This window comes from Panthera onca, chromosome C1, assembly GCF_046562875.1.
Source record: "Panthera onca isolate mPanOnc1 chromosome C1, mPanOnc1 haplotype 2, whole genome shotgun sequence".
Lineage (NCBI taxonomy): Eukaryota > Metazoa > Chordata > Mammalia > Carnivora > Felidae > Panthera > Panthera onca.
The window spans coordinates 67321617-67343410 of NC_138346.1; the positions used below are offsets into that span (position 1 = coordinate 67321617).

Sequence of the window (21794 nt, forward strand, 5' to 3'; positions counted from 1 at the left end):
ATAGACAGCACATAATTACATACTACTACAAAGCTAAAGATTTGCTTCCAATTGTAAATAAAAACAAAACATTCCCCCCATATTTGACATTGTAAATATTCTTTCCAGTCATCTCTAAATAAGGAAGTAGATTTAGTATCTATGATATAATCCCCTAGAAAGTGGATAGCGAGGATATTGCAATGGTTGATATAGAACGGAGTCTCAGATGAAAGACCAGCTTTATTACATTTGTAAAAATGAGACCTATATTCTCCTCAGGATTGATGTAAGAATTAAAGGAATCTATATAGAGAAAGCTCAGGACACATATCACATGCTGGATCAATATTAAATTTTGTGTATTTTCATTCTATGATTAAGTTAGAAAACATATAAACTACCAAACCTGGAACAGGAAGAAATAGAAAACTTGAACAGATGAAAAACAAAGAAATTGAATCAGTAGTAAAAAACAAAACAGAACAAAAAATGGAAAAGAAGGGAAAACATCCAAACTCATTCTATGAGGCCAGTATCACTCTGAAAACCAGATAAAGACTCCATTAAAAAAAAGAACTACAGGTAAACCAGTATTTTTTTTTAAAAAAACTTATGTGCCAGCACTGGGTTAGGTGCTTGAGGGACAGACAGGAAGATTAAGTTTCTGACTTTGAGGAGCTCCCACTCCAGAACAATGACAAATAAGCAAATAAGGTCCCATGAGAAACATACTAAATTTTATATAAGTCAGAAATAGGATAGTAGCCAGTATTAATGATATGTATATCTTTCTGGAAGGCCAGATTTTATAATATTAATACACATTTCACTGTTATTGGCAGAAATACAGAGTGAGAAATCAGTCAGTCTGTTCTAAGCATTTGTAAATGTGAATTAGCTCAATAAAAGTGAAAAGAGAAAACATGTACTTCTTAGCACGTTACTACAATTCATCCATTTATTAAACAAATATTATTTTAGTCCTCTATGTCAGAAGACATTCTAAGCTCTTGTGAGACATCAGTACACCAAAGAGATAATCATCTCTGCCCATTTGGAGGTTACATTACTGACACAGGAGATAGAAATTATACAGTAGTATACGGGATATGAGAGAAAAAGAACAGTCAAAAGTAACCATAGGAGTTTTTAACCGGAGGAATAGGAAGAATGGAGTTACCTCTGTAACAGTAAGATGAGGAAGGCTGGGGGTGGAGCAGGTTGACTAAGGAGAGAAAAGTTCAGAAATTTAGTTTAGGGCATGTTAAATTTGAGGTGTCTATTAAATATCCAAATCAATAGGCCAAATACGCAGTTGGACACATAAATCTTTAGTGCAGCAAAAAACTGGAGCTAAACATATTTGGAAGTCATAATTATCTGTATGAGAGTTAAAGCCTTGAGAATCAATGCGATCACAAGAAAATAATGAGGATCTAGAAGAAAAGAGAATCAGGGACTAAACCAGGGGCACTCCCAATTAGTGACTGGAAAGGCAGAGTAAAGAATAAAATGACTCTGAAGAAATGAACAGTGAAACAAGAAGAAACAAGATCATAGGCTGTCCTGGTATCCAAGGGAAATAAGTGTATCAAGGGAATTCAGTAACGCACCGTGTCTGACACTGCTGGATGATCGAGTAAGATAGAGAATCCACCACTGAATTTAATAGTGTGGTGGTCACTGGATTCCTATCGAGAATTGTTTTGTTTTGGTAAAATGGTAGAAATGAAAACCTGACTAAAGCGGATTTAAAAGGGAATGAGGGAGAAAAAGGGAGAGAGAGAATACAGTGAACACTTGTAAGTATTTTTGCGAAGAGGAGGAAAGAAATCAAGAAGTAGATGAAGGAATAAAGATCATTTTAACATGGGCGCAATAATAAAATGCTTTCATGATACATTAAAGAGCTGAAATTACTGAAGTAGGAGAGAGAAAAAAAATGTTGAAGTGACGCCCTTATATAGGTAAGAAGAAATAGAGAAATAAGGTCTGGTGCACAGACAAAGGGATTATTTTAGGTAGAAGCAGGGATAGTTGATTTAAGGTAACAGGTGGGAAGTCAGATTATGTGGGTGTAGAACTCGGTAGAGAGGTACATGTAGTGATAAAAGTCTGAAGGGAAAAGTCTCTTCTGATTGTGTCAATTTTCTTAGAAGTGTAGGAAACAAAGTTGTCAACTGAGAATGAAGATGAGGTAGGAGGCAATGGTGATCTGAAGAGGAAAGAGAAGTGTGGAATCCAAGTCTAGGAAACTGGGTCAGTGGGAGGTCTGGGGAACAGTGGTATGATCGCTGGGCAGCATCAAGGGACCATTTGAGGTTAGTGCTTCTGTCCAGCTGCATGGATGCAGGCATGGAGTGGGGAGAGCTGGATATAACTAGGATGGAGTTTTTGGCAGACAATTAAAAAGGGGTGAGGGTATCTGGGTGGCTCAGTCAGTTGAGCCTCCAACTCTTTTTTTTTTTTAATTTTTTTAAATCTTTATTTATTTTGAGTGAGTAGGGGAGTAGCCCAGAGAGAGGGAGACACAGAATCAGAAGCAAGCTCCAGGCCCTGAGCTGTCAGCACAGAGCCCGACTCGGGGCTCGAACTCACAAACCATGAGACCATGACCTGAGCCCAGGTCGGACGCTTAACCGACGGAGCCACCTAGGTGCCTCAGAGCCTTTGACTCTTGGTATCACTCGAGGTTTGTGAGTTTGAGTCCCACATGGGACTCCGGGCTAACAGTGCAGAGCCCATTTGGGATTTTCTCTCTCCCTTTTCTCTCTGCCCCTCTCCCACTTGTGTGCACATGTGCAATAAATTAAAAGCAGGGGGTAGTTTAAGTGTGTATGTGTATGTAAGGAGTGATTATTATGAATGACCATGGAATTTAATATATTCAATAAAAGTAAAGATGACATTAAGTAAGTGAGGGACAGTGAAAGTGTAAGATCAAAGCACTGGTGTCTTGATTGAGTTAAAGGGTTCTTTAAATTGGGGTTCAAGATGAAATGAACTGGAAAGATAGGTGGTGCAGAATGCAGGAAGTAGAGATCACAGTCAGGTCACAGTTATTGGCAAAAAAAGATGTTTAAGGTACAACATGGGGGTGCGTGTCTCAGGAAGGGTAAAGAATACAACCATTGGAGGAAAGGAATTTAAGAAACCTAGAGAACTAAGTTGGTAATTTAGGTTTGTGTATAGAAAGGCCATCTATACACAAACTGGAATTACCAAGGTTTTAGGTAGGGGGGAGTCAGGCTGGAGATAGTGCCAGTGAATTTAAAGCCAATTCCTAGTTTTGAAGAATTACATATTTGTGCAAATTACTAAGAAGATGCATATCCAAATGCACAAATATTCTGCATCAATATTTTGTCCTGGTTTTGCTTTTAAGTTTGAATAGTTTTGTGATGCTAAAAAGAAAGAGAAAGAAAGAATAAAGTACACACAAAATAAAACCCCTGCAGAAAAATCTCATTTAATATTATTATAATATAATCTGATTAATTAATGTAATATAATTATATAATTATATAATATAATTATGTAATATAATCTCATAAAATATTATTAAACTATATCCAAGCAGCATGGATCGACAATAAAAAAATACTGTGATACAAATTATAATATTTACACATAAAAGGAAAAATATTATCATGTGCCAAATAGTGGGTAACATTTTATTTGTGTTTTTAATCTGCAAAAGAAATGCATGATTACTATTAAATGTGGAAAATTAATAAAGGAAAATAAAATAAAAATAAATATCCTACATACCAGTCTCCCCATACAAATCCAGAGCTCCAGAATAACCACTGTTAAAGACTCTTTGTATATTCATACAAAATGTTTCTAAACATATGTAAATATATATCAATATATGTAATTATAACAGGTTTATTTTTCTTTTTTTCCCCACAGATAACACCATACACAAGGTTATGAAACCTGCTTTTTTCAATTCACAATATTTTTTGATCATTTTCCACATCAGTATATAAGACCTAAAATTATTTTTAATATCTAGATAATATTTGTTATATATTTGTATCACAATTGATCAAACCCGCCCCCCATTAGTGGATAGGTAGGTGATTCCCAGGTTTTTGCAATTAACAAACAATGCTGTAATGAATGCCATGTGTGAGTATACCTATAAAACCAGTTCCTAGAAGTGAAAATGTTGGATCAAAAGATAAGTATCTTTTAAGTGCTGATAGATACTATCAAGTTGATAAGTATTTTTCCATTTACTTTCTCCAAAATTTATAATGGGTTTACCTTCTGTAAAAGAAAGTTGATTACAACTATTATAATGTTGATGGTAGAAATTTGGACTATTGACCAATCATTTGGACTACAGTCAAAAGAGTCAAACTGTCAAGCAGGATGTTTGACCCGCTACACAAATTCACATGTAGGTGAAAAATAATAAATAAAGAGGCTCATGGAAACACTGTTTTAATAGTAAAAAAACTATCCATCATTATGGAATTATAATTTATGATATGTTCCTATAATGGAAAGTTATACATCAGTAGAATTTACTGAACCTGGGGGCACCTGGGTGACTCAGTCAGTTGAGCATCCGACTTCAGCTCAGGTCATGATCTCACGGTCTGTGAGTTCGAGCCCTATGTGGGGCACTGTGCTGACAGCTCAGAGCCTGGAGCCTGCTTTGGATTCTGTGTCTTTCTCTCTCTCTGCCCCTTCCCGACTCATACTCTGTCTCTCTCTGTCTTTCAAAAATGAATAAATGTTAAAAAATTTTTTTTAAAAAGAAGTTACTGAATCTTACGTCCCCATATCATAATCTCAATTCTCAAAAACAACATGTTGAGGGTAAAAAGCAAAATGTGAAGAGATACTTTCAGTATAATACCACTTATATAAAGATTTTAAAACATGTAAAACAGTGCTTCATATTATATATGCGTGCAAGTTGTGTGGGCCATAATTTTAAAATACAAATATAAAGATCGTTCATGAAGTTCAAAATAGCTGTTACCTGAGAAGGGAGTAATAGGAATGGGATCAATATTGAGTATAAAGGAGTCTTCCATTGTACCATATCTTATCTCTTCTGAGAATCTGAACTAATATGACAAAAGAAGTCAAGATGAAATTTTAAAAAGGAACAAATTCATAACATCACATAAGAAATATATCTCCAGAATTATGACCAGTCCCATTTTGTTGCCTTGACTGCTTTAGGTAGTCTTTGGCCAACCATGAAACCAGATGAGTAGTTTTAAGTAATTTGTTCCAGAACCATCCGATTTGGTTCAGGTGTGCCCCTTCTATTTCTGGCCCTTCTGTTGCTGTTCTTAAATTGCTCTTTCTTGTCTAGTGTGCTTAACTGTTTATACATCCTTGCCTCATACTATTGGCTTCCTTTACTGGATCCCAAGTAACATTTCCTACTTTATGCCTTTTTTTTATACTAATAAATATCTAATGACTAAGAATAATGTCTAGGTTTGAAGACAGAAAGTCTCATGGTTTATGTTTCTTCTATCCAAGGAAACATGTCTTTTATCAGTACTGGAATTTTCTCTATTTAATCTTTACAAATATCAAATCTCCCCCATTAACTCAGTTATCTCTAGAACATCGGTTAGGTTGCTGAACATTTTAATTCTACTTATCACATATGTTTTTTAATGTTTATTTATTTTGAGAGAGAGAGAGAGACAGAGTGTGAGCAGGGGAGGGGCAGAGAGAGAGGAAAACACAGAATGTGAAGCAGGCTCCAGGCTCTGAGCTGTCAGCACAGGGCCTGATATGGGGTTTGAACCCACAAACAGTGAGATCATGACCTGAGCTGAAGTCGGAGGCTTAACTGACTGAGCCACCCAGGCGCCCCTACTTATCATATTTTTTAATGTCAAAAATGACATTTATGTACTTTGGGTAAATCCTCACATCCATCTACAAATCTTTAATTCTTATTTCAGCTGTATCATACCGTTAAATTCATTCCTTCAGTTTTAAATGCTAATTCTTGGGGCACCTGGTTTTTATCATTTTCATTTACAAATTTCTATTTGACTTCTTTTTCTCAATATTGGCCTATTCGTATTGCATAGTGTTTTGTTTCTATTCCCTAATAATTTTAATCATTTTGAACATGCTTATTTATTGCTTATTTTAGATTATTTTATTATCCCATATTCCGCAGATGAAATGTATCATTTTGGTTATGCCTGCTGAACGTCCCTTATGGAGGTTTATTTCTCATACAGTATGTAATTTTTCATTGTGAGTTTATCTTAAGTTTTTTTCTTCCTTTAAGACCTAAGATTTGAAAAAATGATTTTACAATAATTTATAATGATTTAGATTTACACTGACTTAGCAATTTTGCAACTGCTTCTGCCAAGCATTCCAAACTATCATTGGCCTGATACTGATTTTTATGTTACTTTAGACACTGAGGAATTCCTTTCCACAGAATAGTATATGACCAGATTCAGAAGTGATTTGAGGGCAGTGCCTGAGTTTTAATTCTTTCTAAAAGACTTTTTTTTTTTTTTTTTTTTCTTGAAAGACAGGACAGAGGCAAGTTTCTTTGAATTGCTGATTATATTTTTTAATTCTCATTTCAGTGAAAAACACAACTTCTTGAGGCTCTATGCTCTATTCAGTGGTTCTCAATTGCAACTTCTGATGTTACAAGTTAAGACTTCAGCCTTATTTATACTTGCACAGACTTTGAAACTAAACCCTCTGGGAATTTGGACTTTTTTCTAGATATTATGTACCTCCTTCTACTCCTCAGATCCCTGGGTCAGTTTTCATGTTTATTACTCAGGTTTTAGTTATCACTTTATTTTTGATTATCGAAGGCTTCTTTTTATTTATTTGGAACTTAACTATGCATTTTAAAGCATTTTTATTGTGTTTTATCTAGAGTTTCTAGATGTTGGCAAATGAATTCTATGTTCAATCCACCAAGTTGTCAGAATTGAACATTCTCATAGGTTTTGTGCAAATTATTACTTTTATCTTAGTAGCTCTCATTTCACCTTGAAATTCCTGGGGACATAGACCATTCTGATTCTGAGGATATAGGATTTATGCTGGAAGCCATCCATACAGATCTTTTTCCTGAAAAACTGTGAATAAGCTATATCGAGCGCAAAAGAATTTCCTGTACTCCGCTTCTTTCAGCTGAGTCTAGGTTGGTAATAACAGGATGTATTTACTAACACGGTTGTTTCTGCAAACAACCGACTTCCTTAGAAAGTCAGGCTCAAAATTCATAAAATTATGTCATTCCTGGTGATATAGCTAAGGATTCAATAAGAGTCATTAGAGATTTCAGTTGGTAGATTTTAGCAAGGCCAGTAACTGAGCAGCTCACTGAATATTCTTTGTCTAAATTGATGGGCCATTTTACATTTTAACTTTCTGACACCTAAGCACCTAAATCACGGGCCATTAATTTATGTAGAGTGAGCAAATAGAAAACATGGCATAGTCCTTTTTTGACTTTCCTCTTTTCCAACTGTTAGAAACGTGATGACCATATACCACACTTTTCCTGAGATAGTCCTGAAATACGTTGTTCTTGAGAAATTAACAGACTACATCCTAAAGTTAAGATGATATGCTATGGTCACTCTGTCTAAATAAGTAGGCTCTCCAGACTTCTGGGACTGTTTATGCAGAAAATAGCAAAAGTAAGTCTGGGTACTTCTCTGGCATTATTCTAGTTGCCTGACAATTTCTGGGCCACCATTGTTGCTCAATCCAGCTGAGACACACAAAGAAGAAAGCATCATAGCTCCTAATTCTGGGTTGATAGAGATACTACCCAGTTGGCCTCTGGCTGGCTTACTTCATGCCTTACATATTTCACCTTTTGATATCAGTTATTCAAAGAAGGGAGAGAGTGTCAGTCTTCTCTTACCATAATCTTGTCATAAACCTTTTATTTTTCATGATATTCCAACCAATCCACTATTCTTTATACAAAGCCTAATAGGAACTTTCTTGTTGCATTGTCATTGTCCCATACATTACCAACCAACACAAGCTGTAACAGGGCACAATTATGCAGTCACATAATTGCATGCTTATTTGCTAATACCATCAAGAAATGTTCATGAGGAAGGCATATTATAATATCAACCAATCCTAGATACTAATACAAGATTTAATCGTTCCAAACTTTAATAATAATTCTAACAATTCAAAATACTCCTTGAGGATGACTGCTTCCTAAGATCATTTTATTCCAGTGAAAAATGATATTTTAGCAAGCAGAAACAAAGTCAACTAAAATTATGATATTCTTACACTCAAAAATCTCTTAGCACATTCTGATAAATGAAATCTATTTAAATATCTTGGATTCTTAAACTATTTCTCCAGAATTTTAACAAGTAACCAAAGCTCCTTACATGATAGAAAAGTGTTGTTATTATTAAAAAAAAAATTTTAATGTTTATTTATTATTGAAAGAGAGAGACACATGGTGTGAGCAGGGGAGGGGCAGAGAGAGAGGGAGACAGAGAATCTGTGCTGAGCTGTAGGCACAGAGCCAGATGTAGGGCTCGAACCCATGAACCACAAGATCATAACCTGAGCCAAATTTGGACACTCAACCAACTGAGCCACCCAGATGCCCCCGAAAGTTTTTTTTATTATTAGTATAGTTATATTTTCCTCCAAATAAATGTATTGACTTAAAACTTTAATGGAATATTACCAGGAAAAATCTACCCTTTTGATTTGCAAAATCTACCTCCACTTCAGCTTCCCTCTACCTCTAATTTCTCTATACCCAAATGCAGTAAGAATGAATATTATAGGGACACAAGTGAGTAGCAGTTGAGATGCAGTATGATTTCATATGATGTTCTTGATGCTGGTTATCTCTTCCTACATGGGAATAGTATTTCAATAGGCCCTACTATATTGCTAATGGTATTCACCATTATCATCACAATGTATATAAAATTTGAATGTTTCTTAAAATCATTGTAATATGAAGTTACATTTTGATCATTAAAGATCTTATTTGACTTCACTGGCATTATGACTTCTTTTCTGAGTCCTAGAAAGATCTTTCACCAACATAAGCAAACCATTTTTTTCATAAATCTTACTTTTATTACAGTTAAAAAAAATAGACAATCATACTAAACTTGTATTCTACAGGTAAGAGATCTGTGAAGTAACTGCAAAATCCAAATCCATAGCATTTTAAAAGGTAAAGCCTATGTTAAATCTCTTGAATTTTTTCCCAAATTGGTTTCCGTTTGATATAAATTTGTTTATAACTATCATCAGTGTTTAAAGAACACTGAATAAGATGCATTAAAAATTTACAAAGCCAATTGTAGCAACATGGATGGAACTGGAGAGTGTTATGCTAAGTTAAGTAAGCCATACAGAGAAAGACAGATACCATATGGTTTCACTCTTATGTGGATCCTGAGAAACTTAACAGAAACCCATGGGGGAGGGGAAGGAAAAAAAAAAAAAAAAAGAGGTTAGAGTGGGAGAGAGCCAAAGCATAAGAGACTCTTAAAAACTGAGAACAAAGTGAGGGTTGATGGCGGGTGGGAGGGAGGGGGGTGGGTGATGGGTATTGAGGAGGGCACCTTTTGGGATGAGCCTTGGGTGTTGTGTGGAAACCAATTTGACAATAAATTTCATATATTGAAAAAAAAAATTTACAAAGCCAAAAGTGATAAAGTCAGGGAATATAATGGGGGGATTTTTTTCCCCCCAATGGCAGGATCCAAAAGTGGTTTGGAGTTGATATTGAAAGCATTTGTGACCTTTGTCAGAAAAGTTTTTGAATGGAAATTTTAGAAGACTTTGATGTATACCTTCTAGGATGTTTGTTTAGAGCAGAAATCTGAAAAAATGTTATTCCAAGACCTGCTTTGTATTTTGTATGACCTATTATAAAATTATAATACTATAAAATAAACAATTTTCAAAGGAAATTAACAACAAAACCAAATATAGAATTGAATCCCTGTGAAAGTCTGAGCTGAGAAGTGACAACTTAGGTTTGCCGTGTGATTAGCATTGCCCATGAACCTCCTATGGGTGCACAGCAGCTGTTAATGGAATTACACTTGAGTTAAGGTTTCTATTTCAAATTCAGCTATCCCATCCATACCACCAAAAGTTTCTGCCTGCTAGTGAAGAAAAGATGAAGAAAAATAAACATCAAATGTTCTGAAATGGACAAAGACTAAGGCTTCCATAGCTGTCAGTAATAACCTTAATTTCTTAATAACAATAGAATAAAAATGAACACAGATAAAAGCTAAATTCTATCGTAATATTTTAATGCCTGGGAATTGAAGCTAAATAAAGATGAAATCATTTATTAAGCTTAGAAACTGAATGAGGTAGTTATCAGGATGTCTAGAAGTGACCTCCACAAAAAGAAGTTTGGGAAGAAGAGGGTGGGGCGAGTCTGCCTTTACAGTGTTGCCCAAGGTCAGCCCTGAGGGAAGAGAAGTCTTCCAAGTCTGTATTTCCACCTAAACACCTACTTCTGCCCTTTTCACTGACCTGCCAGGCTTGCCACACAGTGGGATAAAATCAAGTCTAGAAACAAAAAGGTGATCTTTCTGTCCCACCCATTCTAAATTAAACTTCTGCATTCATCTATACTGAGAAAGCAGCTATTTCAAAGGCTTCTTTCTGTGTGAAGGATGGGATTTTTCATCATACTTGTGCCTTTTTCCAGGCTTCACATTGCCATCCCCTGGCATGTCAGTGCAAGGGAATGCCTAGAGGAGATCTACGGAAGATGCAGCTGTCAGTAGAAAGGGAAAAAGAACTTCTGGAAGGAAGATTCATAAAGGAGGTTAGTTCGCCTAAGGGAAGAAACTTTGTAATTACTTTCTTTTCTTTCTCTTCATACATATCCTTGTAAAAATGCAAAATGAAACAGGGAGGCAAAGGCATGAGGTTGAATCATTAATTCAGATGCTAGCAAACTAGCCTATCTATGATCATCAAATTAGAGAAAAGATGTGAGGATGGAGTCAGAGGCCAGAGCGATTTGGCCAAAAGCTGAGGAACGTGGGTTACTTCTACAAGCTGGAAAAAGCATGGATGAGTATAGCATAGGAAATAGAATCAATAATATTGTAATAACATTGTTTGGTGACAGATGGTAACTATACTTATCGTGATGAGCACTGAGTAAGGTATAGAATTGTTAAATCTGTATGTTGCACACCGGAAACTAATATAACACTGTATGTTAATTATACCTAATAAAAATAATCCAATTAGATATGTATAATAGATATGTGTTGGTCTAATCCCACGAAAGTTTAAAATAGAACCTATTTTTAAACAGGTCATTCTGTGAGAAATAGGTAACTGAAGTATGTATAACAAGCCTAATGGGAAACAGAGTTAGTTTCCAATTCGAGGATTAATGAAACTAAAAACTGCTCTATTGGAAAGTGTTTTGCTACTGAGAATTAATTATTTCTTCCAGAAAGTCCACATACCTCTCAAATAGCCTTTTTTTGAAGAACCAACTGATTTAAATAGAAGAGATATTTATCTTACAGGCAAGGTTTTAATTTCCAAGTACAGGGCACCTAAAGCGAGTTACATCAGCTTTCCTTTTTATCACCTTCTATCCCTTCTTCCTATCTCAAAGAAAAAACATTCTGGAACCTTCCCTTTTTCATTGCCTGTAGGACTTCACTTTATTTTTTGTTTCTTCTTTCCTCAATTTCTCTCTACTGATTTCATATCCTTATTTTATGAAGGAGCTGAGGTTTTTCTAATCCTGACTAAAATCAAATTTCACTCAACAGTACCTTCCCGCTCAGATAGAAAATGTTATCTCTCTTTATGTTCACTGGTAGATGTCTTAAAATTTAAAATTACTCTTCAGCTTTCTCATTTCCCATTTTGTCCTAGGTCCACGCCCCTGTCTCTGCAAATCTACTAAACCTCTTCTGCTTAAAACCCATCCACGACCTAATAATAATAATGGAGTCCATCAGCTCCAAACCTATTCTCTTGTTAATCAACCACTTTATGGGTTTGCTAATGTTTGTGATTCTTATTTTAGTAGTCAGTTTACTTGCTTTCTTTCCTAGGAAATTCTTATTCCTCCAATCTCTCCCATTACTTTCCCACAATTAATTAAGATTCTTTCTGGACTCTTTTCACTCCACCTAATCTTTTTTTTTTTCTTTTAATGTTTATTTTTGAGACAGAGTGTGTGAGCAGGGGTGGGAAGCAGAGAAAGAGGGGGACAGAGGATCCCAAGTGGGTTCCATGCTGAGAGCAGTGAGCCCTATGCAGGTTTTGAACTCAGGAACCATGAAATCGTGACCTGAGCTGAAGTCGGAGGCTCAATGGACTGACCCACCCAGGTGTCCCAATTTAATCTTTTTTTTTTAAGTTTATTTATTTTGAGAGGGAGGGAGGGGCAGAGAGAGAGAAGGAGAGAGAGAGAGTCCCAAGCAGGCGCCATGCTATCAGCACAGAGACTGCCACAGGGCTCGATTCCACAAACTGGGAAGTTATGACCTGAGCTGAGATCAAAGAGTCAGAGGCTCAATTGACTGAGCTGTGCAGGTGCCCCCACTCCACCTAATCTTAAAGTTACACCAAAGTCATCTTTCCTTCACTTTTATTTCTCACTGATGTTCATTTACTGTGATCTAATTCTTGCCACAGCTTCATACACACTCATATATTCAGCTTTCTTTCTAATCTATGGGCATAAAATTTTCACACTGTTAACACAATTGTTTTTACCCTCTTACAGAACATCTTTATCTTAGAGTATGTGTTATTATGCCAAATGCATATCATCAAAAGCCAAATTCATTATCTTTACTTTTGGTGCGGGGGTGGGGGAAGGGAGGAGAAAAACAGCACAACATTCTCAGGCTTCATTCAGATTGGCTTATTTACCATTCTCTGTAATTTCTCTGTATAACATTTTATAGTTCTCTATTGCCTTGTATTTGCCTGCCTCACTCCTTTGTGCTTGGAGTGAACAACTTTCTACATTTATTTGTTTATAACCCACTCATTCTTTTTTTTTAAGTTTATTTATTTATTTTGAGAGAGAGAGTATGCATGTGAGCAGGGTAGAGACAGAGAGAGAGGGAGGGAGAATCCCAACCAGGCTCTGCACTTTCAGGGCGGAGCCCGACTTGGGGTTCTAACTCACGAACCATGAAATCATGACCTGAGCTGAAACCAAGAGTCAGATGCTCTGAACCAACTGAGCCATTCAGGTGCTCCATATAACCCACTCACTCTTAAAGATCTAATTTAACTATTATATCCTCTTAAAATTGTTTTCTCTGGGTTCTAAGCTCCCCATGGACAGAAATGTTGACTCTTAACTTATTTTGAATCTCAGGATGTAACACAGTGCCTGGCACAAGATAGGTGCTTATATACCTGCTCTGTTCACCTTCTCACCTTTTGTCACTCTTATTTTGATGTTGGTAATATTTTGAGTGATAGTACTATTTGTGCATATACATTTCCATGCTAAATTCCATGAAGAACACTCCACACCTTTGTTTATGTCTCAATCTCTACCATGGATAGTTCTTGGTAGATGCATGGTACTCAATAAATATTGTTGTGGAAGTGACACATTTTATTTAATCCCTTTCCTTTCTCAAGATATTGCAAAAGTAGGGCACAGTCTGTGCTTTCAGTAAGTGAAAAAAAAAAAAAAGGTGGGGGAAGGCCAGAGCATGAGATGATGTTTTTGTGAGCATCAATAGACTAATCTATATGTATTGTCCACACTTATTAGGTAGAAGGAATAGAGAGGTGAGTTAGTATGTTACCATCCATATCATTTATGGTCAAAGAATAGAATAATGTACCTCATCGAATGGGGAAGAAGAATACTAAGAAACAGAGTCTCCATAGTCGTTGTCTTAGACTAATTTTCCTGGGTGCTTTGTCAAGAGCCCTGAGACAATTGAGTAGTGCATATAATATGCCATTAAATAACATAATGTGTACTTTGACAGAAGCTCTATTTCATAGAATTAGCAGACACACACACATATAGTCAATATCAGCACACCTGGTATATGCCATTTGGATATGTCCACATTAGAGGTAAATTGTGTTACTGCTATGAAATACATTGAAAACTGTCAATCTGTGTTCTAGCCTTGTCTCTGAATCTAATTTAGCATGTGGCTATGGAAAACTGAATCTCACTGCTGCAGTTATTTTAAAACAATGAAATAAATAAATGTTAAAAGTCTGTGGTTCTAAAAATTGCCATGTGTACAGAACTATGTGGAACTTAAATCTCCTTATAGGCCTCACATGTCCAAAGAATGGATCTTTTTCCCTTGGTGGTTAGAACCAGTCTATAAAATCTTTCCCCATAGCTTGCACAACCTCTGACACAGCACAACTACCTCTTTATAGAAAAACGATGAGTAAGATAGAAACATACCAATGCACCCCTACTACCTGCCACCTCTACCACCACCATCACACACACACACACACACACACACACACACACACACACACTAATGTACACACACACTACTCTTCCCAAAGAGAAGAAAATGAGGCACTTCAAAACAATCTCACAAAAATAATTTTTGAATGTTTTAAATTTTCACTTAAAATTGATATAAATGACAATTAGGACTTTTAAATGTGGGGTTTCTAAATTGCTCTCTCCCCATTAACTTGATAACAATGAAAAGAGGATTTAGGGAGAAGTCATGAGAAGCAGCAGAGAAAAGCAAGGCTGTTGCATGCAATTTCCAGCTCCTGAGTCATTCCATCTTTTAGCACAGATAATGCAACATGACCAAAAATATTTAAAATGTGAGCACCTTACACAATATCAACTAGTTTAAATGGCACAGTCCTACCATCACACATCCACCAAAATCTAAGCAATATCCATTTTCTCAGCAATTAATTTGTTTTCAGTTTACTCCTTACATCCATACTAGGAGAGGGAGGGGAGGGGGTCTGTACTGTCATTCCAAGTCTGTTAAAGACATTATACAAATATTTCATGGGAGAAATGACTTACATATTTTTTCTAAAATGGAAAAAGAAAAACCCACGTAACTAATCCATACCATCATAGCCGGCAGGAATTGTTTAGAAGGCCTTTGGGCTCAGAATGTTGGCGTGCCTTTGAGGCGTCTATCACAAGGCTCAGCCCTGGGCTTTGGCAAAGCCACTGCCATGTTAATCTGCTTCATTACATCTCTACAATTTGTTCACTGCATTAAGGAGCAGTATTTCCCTTGTGAGAGGAAGACCCATCCTTCACTTTGAAAGCTTTACCTTCAAAAGGTACACAAATGTAGTCACAGATGGGCACTAAAGGCCAGAAAGCCAAAGAAATATTAAAATACAACATGTCAGAGTCAAATCTCATTTCAATGCAGGAAGATTTAAAGATCCAGGGCAGCTAGAATTAGAGCTTTTCCATCTTTCAGATCTAAATCCAAGCTTACAAAGCGCACACTTTATTATTAACACAGATAACAATTCATGGATAGATCAAAGGTAGAATCATGTTGCCTTACCTGAAATAAAGGGAATTGTAAATCATAGCACAGAATCCATATATGTGGTGAATAGAATAGTCTCCAATGCAGTTCTTCAGAATTTTGACTGAAGCAGAAAATAAAATCTCACATGTGTTCCATCCTCAAGAAGAAAAAACGAGAAAGGACGACCGCAGCATCCTCTCTGCTTCTGCCTTAGCTTTCTGTTCTGACGCTCACTCGATGGTACCCACTGTCTGTTAGAAAGCAGCATGCTAAATTGAAAAATAAATAAATAAATAAATATAAGCCTGCATCTTACATGACAGCTCCATCTTCTGGCCAAAACTGGAACCATTTTCATTCAAGATCCTTTGGCAATGCTACTTTTAGCAAGCTTGATTAAATGGTGCATATAGCACATAATTCCACTGTATTTCAAATCAACTACCTTAATTAATTGTAAATTAAACATTTAGGAAGCATTAGAGTATACATTTTTAAAGTTTGTAATCCTACTTTTGGGGTTTAGTTAAATTTACTTACACTATATTTAAACTAAATGTAAGCTTTTCATAGCATTACAAACTTAATGTTTACCTTAAGACTTACTCAACTCAACCTGAAAAAGTAACATGTATCTCCTACTCCTATAAAATGATTTTAGATGCCAACTTTATCTTTACTGGTACTTTTTTGTGGAGAAGTTGTTTAAGTTTTTACTACTAGAGAAATTCTTTGTTATGTTGTTACTTTTGTTATTTGGGGGCAATTTTGGAGGATTAAAGTTAATGCAGGTAATGAAATTACTAAAAGGCAAACTAGAAAATCTTTAGACAACCCAAGCTTTTAAAGATATTTCAAAATATACAGATATCAAATTATGTGCTATATGGAATTTGATAATTGTAGTAAGTGTGTAGTTATGTAGTACCAGGATGGGAGAAAAAATAAATTATTACGAGAATGAATTTGGGAAATAATGTCCATTATACTGAGCATATTATGTGTTCAATGTATATTTGTTTAATTTTTCTATCGTCAATTATGAAGATCTGGTTCATTCTTAAATTTCTAAACAAAAAGATGGACAGCTTTCTTTCCATTTTTTCACAATACCATTCAAATTTGGGGACAGGTGTATGAACTAAAATTCCCCCTACTCTAGTCTTTTGATATCCCAGAGCGTTGATCATTGGTTGCTGTGTGGTAACGCTATCCGTGGTGCTGAAACCAACACCAGAGCTTAAAGGATTCTAGATCTCAAACTGGCCTGAAATGTTGTCATTGTAATATTTGATATATATTTTATCTAAAAAAATTTAAATATAAATTTTATTTATTTTATTTTAAAATATTGATAAAATATTTGGTATAGAATTATTTGACATTTTATCCAGAATAAGTGCTAGTATCCAAGATACAAATATCTAAGTAATATTTTATCCACAGAATATGTAGTATACATGTTGACTGGAAGCCGTCATGCTGATAAATCTATTTAATAAAAATATGATTATCAGCCACACATTTTTGTCCTTTTTTAATATTTCATTTTATCCTTGCTGAGGTCATATTATGTAGATTGAGCCACCATTAGTGCCCCATTGAATAGATGAGAATACCCAAGCCCACTCTTTAATAATTTGTCCAGAGTTAATTAATAAGTGCATCAAAAGAACAAATCTAGTTCTCTAAATTTTACCTGACCACTATACCTACAATATAATTAAGATACATTTGTATTGTTTCTAAAGTACATTACTAACATTGCACAAATAAAAAACATGACTTAGTAGGTCACATTACTTAAATATGTACACTCAACTATTTCACCTCATAAGTTTTCTGCAAAAATATAGGATACCATTGTAAATTCTCAGAGCACATAAGTCATGATAATTTTTTTCAAATTTTCCAGCAAATCACTCCTAATGGCCAAGAAACTTGAACTAATCAGATTAGAGCTTGAGATGCCACAAACATGAAATATCATTGAACCTTCACTTTATCTTTAAAATCATACAAATTTTATAATAATTTATATAGAATTTAAATATTTTTTCTTAAAATATGAATCATTTGTCCCATTATTTTGAGGGTAAATTTTACGCATTAGGAAGATGTGTCTAACTTATCCTGGGATTTTGTGTACCTCCAGGCATGCCACCACATGCTCCTAGAGATACAATATTCCAGTTTGAGGACCATGAACTTATGCGCCATAAAATCAATTTATCTCAGCAAATAGGTAATTACCTAAAATATTTTTCATTTATTCCTTTATAGCATATACCTTTAGTTTTGACAAATCACAAACATAGAGTTCAATATTAACAGGTTATACGTTTAAAAATATATTTTTTTGCATCCATTTTTAGCATGCTCTTGTCAAAGTCACTCTGGTAAATTGTAAACATTTTCACAATCCTTTCCTCCTCCCCTATTCATGTTGTTTGCAGTGTGAATACTACTAGGAGATGGAGATTATATTTCTATCTTTTATCTGGACTGACCTCATGACTTGGCAAAAGAATATAGTGGAAGTGACACTATTCCAGTTTCAAGTCTAGACCTAAAAATTTCTTGCGCGCTTCCACTTATTTTCTTGGAACCCTCTCTGACCACCAGGTGAACAAGTCCGGGTTGCCTGATGGAACACATGAGACCACATGGAGCAAAGACAGGTTTCTTTGCTGTGAACTTCCAAGAACAGCTAGCCCAAACTGACATGGCAGCTGATGCAAGTGCGTGAACAAATCCAGCTAAGATCAGCTAAGTCTAACCAGGATCAGGAGAACCAAAAATCAAGAAGTACCTAAATGCTCATTTGTAATGTGCCAGACCCAATTTCTTCATGTTTAATCCAATGATCCATTTTTCAACCATAATATTTAAAAGCATTTGAAAGGTTTGCTTACTTCCTCTTTCTTGAAATACTTTCCTCACTTGCCTTTGCTTGGCACCATTCTATAGTCTACTTCTTCTACACATGGTTGCTTTTCCTCAGTGCCCTTTGCTGGTTTTCCCTTCCATTTTATTACCTTTGAACATTGATGTGCCCCAGAAAGCAGTCTTTGACAACTTCCAAATTATTGTTCTAGCCTACTGCACTCTCCTGAACTATAGAATTACAATCAAATGCCATTCAGCATATTCACTCTCTATTAACTTAACATGTCTAAAATGAGCTTCTGCATCTCTTGTAATATTCACCATCTTAGGTAATAGGAATTCCATCTCTTAATGGTGTTAATTAAGCCAAAACGTTAATGTCACCATTGATTCTTCTTTTACTTTTATACTCCACATCTAATTAGTTTGTGAGTACTGCTGGCTCCTCTTTCAAAATATACACATAATCAAACTCACTACTTTACTCTATTTTATCATGGCATAAGCCACCATCATTCTTATTTTGTATTTTTGTTTCTTAACTACTTTTCCTCTACTTTTTCACTTGCTTTTGCTATCATCTATGTTAACATAGAAACTGAAGGCATGCTATTAAACTGTACATCATATAACGTACTCCTCTTTTCAAAATTATCCAGTGGCTATCCATCTCCCTCAGAATAAAACCAAAGTCTGCACAAGTGCTCACAATGTTCTGAGCAATATGGGCCTCTTTACTTCTCTGATTCATTCTCTAGTTCCTCTTGACTTCACTCAGTCTATTCCAACCACTCTGGTCTCTTTGCTAGTTACTCAAACATGGCAGCAATGCTACTTCCTCAGAAAGTTTCCACATTGGGATCTCTGTGCCTGGAATGCTTTTCTATGGGTTCCACCTGGCTCATTTCCTCTGTCATTCCAGTTGTGGCTCAGAATGACCTCCTCACTGAAGCTAGCCCTGACTCTTACCACCACATCCGTACCTCTTTTGTGTTTATTTTTTCTTATATTACTTAGTTGGCATACTATATATTTTATTTATCTCTGCTAAGAAAAAAAGTGAGCTCCATGAAGGAGAAATATTTGTCTATGTTGTTCATTGCTATAAACCTGGTTCACAAAACAGCACCTGGAACATCAAAGCTACCCAAATAAAGAATGAATGTTTCAGACATAGAATATGCATATCATTTTTATTACTATATCATGGAAATGTTATTTACTTTTATGTATGGATTCCCATGCTTTCATTAACATGTCTGTCATAGAATGTGAATTCAGTGTGGTAAATAGCATGTCCTTTGATTAAACTATCATCCAAAATCTGAACAGAAAGCTGAATTTATGGTGGGTATTCAGCAAATATACTGGGTTAATTATACGAAAATTAAATGTAGATCACTATGTGCTACAAATGTTTTCAATAGAGTTCTAAAATAATTGTGGTAAAATAGCATTGAACAACTCTTATTTTATGTTAGTGTTTTTTTTTGTCACTTTGAAAGAGACTTTGAACAACTTTGAGGAGATTATTACAACCTTATTTTTATTAAAAATGCATATTCTAATCCAGAATATATATATGTATGATACACACACACACACACACACACACACACACACATATGTATTCTGAGATCAGCTTGAAATTCTTTTGGCTAGCAACAGTAACCAATAAAGCACAATTTCTTAATGATATATCTCTCTGACACTACTTTAATCATAAAATTTACAGTTTTACTTTGGCAGCTTGATTTTCAGTTACTTTAATCTTTAGGGATAAAAGCAAGTGCAGTGGTTAATTTTATGCATCAACTTAACTGGCCAAGAGAGTCCAGAGCAAACATTATCTTTAGGTGTATCTGTGAGAGTGTTTCTGGATGAGATGAGCATTTGAACTTAGTGGACTCAGTAGAACATACTGCCCTCTCCAGTGTGGGTGTGTGGGCGTCATGCAATGTGTTGAGTGCCTGAATAGAACAGAAGGTAAAAGAAGAAAGAATTCATTCCTTTTTCTTCTGCCTCCCTGCTTGAGCTGAGACATCTCATCTTCTCCTGCCCTCAGGCTGGAATTTACACTATTGACTCCATTGGTTCTTAGGCCTTTGGACTCAGACTGATTTACCCCACTGGCTTTCCTGGGTCTTCAGCTTTGTGTGTGTATATATATATTATATATTTTTTATATTTATATCTTTAAACATGCATATTTTATATAAAATATTCATATAAGTGATTTATATACATGCAATATATTTTATATATAATACTTGTATATAATTACCTGCCTTATTTATTATATATTTTATGTATTATATATCTTAATGAAATGATTATAATAATTATTAGATAATAACATATTATTTAATATGTTTATATATTTGATCAAAATTTGATTTTGTCACTTTTAACCACTTTTCAACTTTTTTAACATCTGTATAATTCAAAAAATAGAGAAAGACAGTCTAGTTAGTGCCTAATATTGTTTACATTTTTCTTGCATCAATTCTTCCAATATAAAATTCTGCATTGAAGAAATCCAACCAAGGAAACCACTGAAAAGAACAACTTAATTTGTTCAGTTTTAGTTACCTTGAAATATGCCAGCCCTTTTAAAATTATTGGTTGACAACTTGAAGACAGTTTTATAAAGTTGAACTCTATATCTAATGTTTTTCTAGTAGCGTTATCATTAGGGCATCACAGACCTCCAAGCTAGGCAGACTTTTTTTTTTAATACCATGTTAAAAAACTAATACCGATGAAAAAAAAAGAGTAGCTTATCACACTATTTCCAATTAGTAATGAATTGACATTTACCAGTATGTTATCAAATGAAGGATAAAGACATAAAGAGGTAGTAAAAATTGGGCTGTCAAAAGCATATAACTTCCATAAACAAAATATGATAGAATATTTACCATAATCCTTTGAAAGAGGAGGTGTTACGTAATTTTAACAATAGCTAATGTTTTTTGAATACTTTTTTATGTGTCAAGAAATGTACTGGGCACCTTCCATAGATATTCTCATTAAATTCCCACAACAGATCTGTGAAATAAGTTTTTTTTTTTCTTTCCTCATAAAGATAAAGAAAATAAAGCTAAAAATCCCTCAGCTTACTAGCTGTGTCTTGGGCCTTATGTCTTGACCTCCAACTCAGACTTCTATTTTCAGTGTTCAGGTTCTATTTGAGTTCACTTCAGACTCAGGAGATAAAAACACTGAAGAAAATATTCCAGTAAGCTTTGGAATTTACATGCTTTTTGTTCTCAACTCCAGGTCCTCACCAATTATGTGAGCCAAAAGGGCAGAATGTGGACGTGGAAAAGAAGGATGATCTTCAGGTTTGCTTCTTTTGACTGTGGCATTTTAGTTCAGGTGATGGGTTTGCAACTG

General features: G+C 35.1%; 1 protein-coding gene across 2 annotated transcripts in view; it reads right to left on the bottom strand.

The window, feature by feature from the left end:
• The window catches only part of SCN2A (sodium voltage-gated channel alpha subunit 2), a 143395-nt gene extending 127630 nt beyond the window's left edge, over nt 1–15765 (bottom strand). For both annotated transcript variants that reach the window (XM_078451186.2, XM_078451184.2), the window contains exon 1: nt 15540–15765. In XM_078451186.2, the coding sequence (XP_078307312.1) occupies nt 15540–15565 (26 nt within the window). In that variant the 5' untranslated portion in view covers nt 15566–15765. The remainder of the gene's footprint in view (nt 1–15539) is intronic.
• Between the last annotated feature and the right edge of the window lie 6029 nt (nt 15766–21794).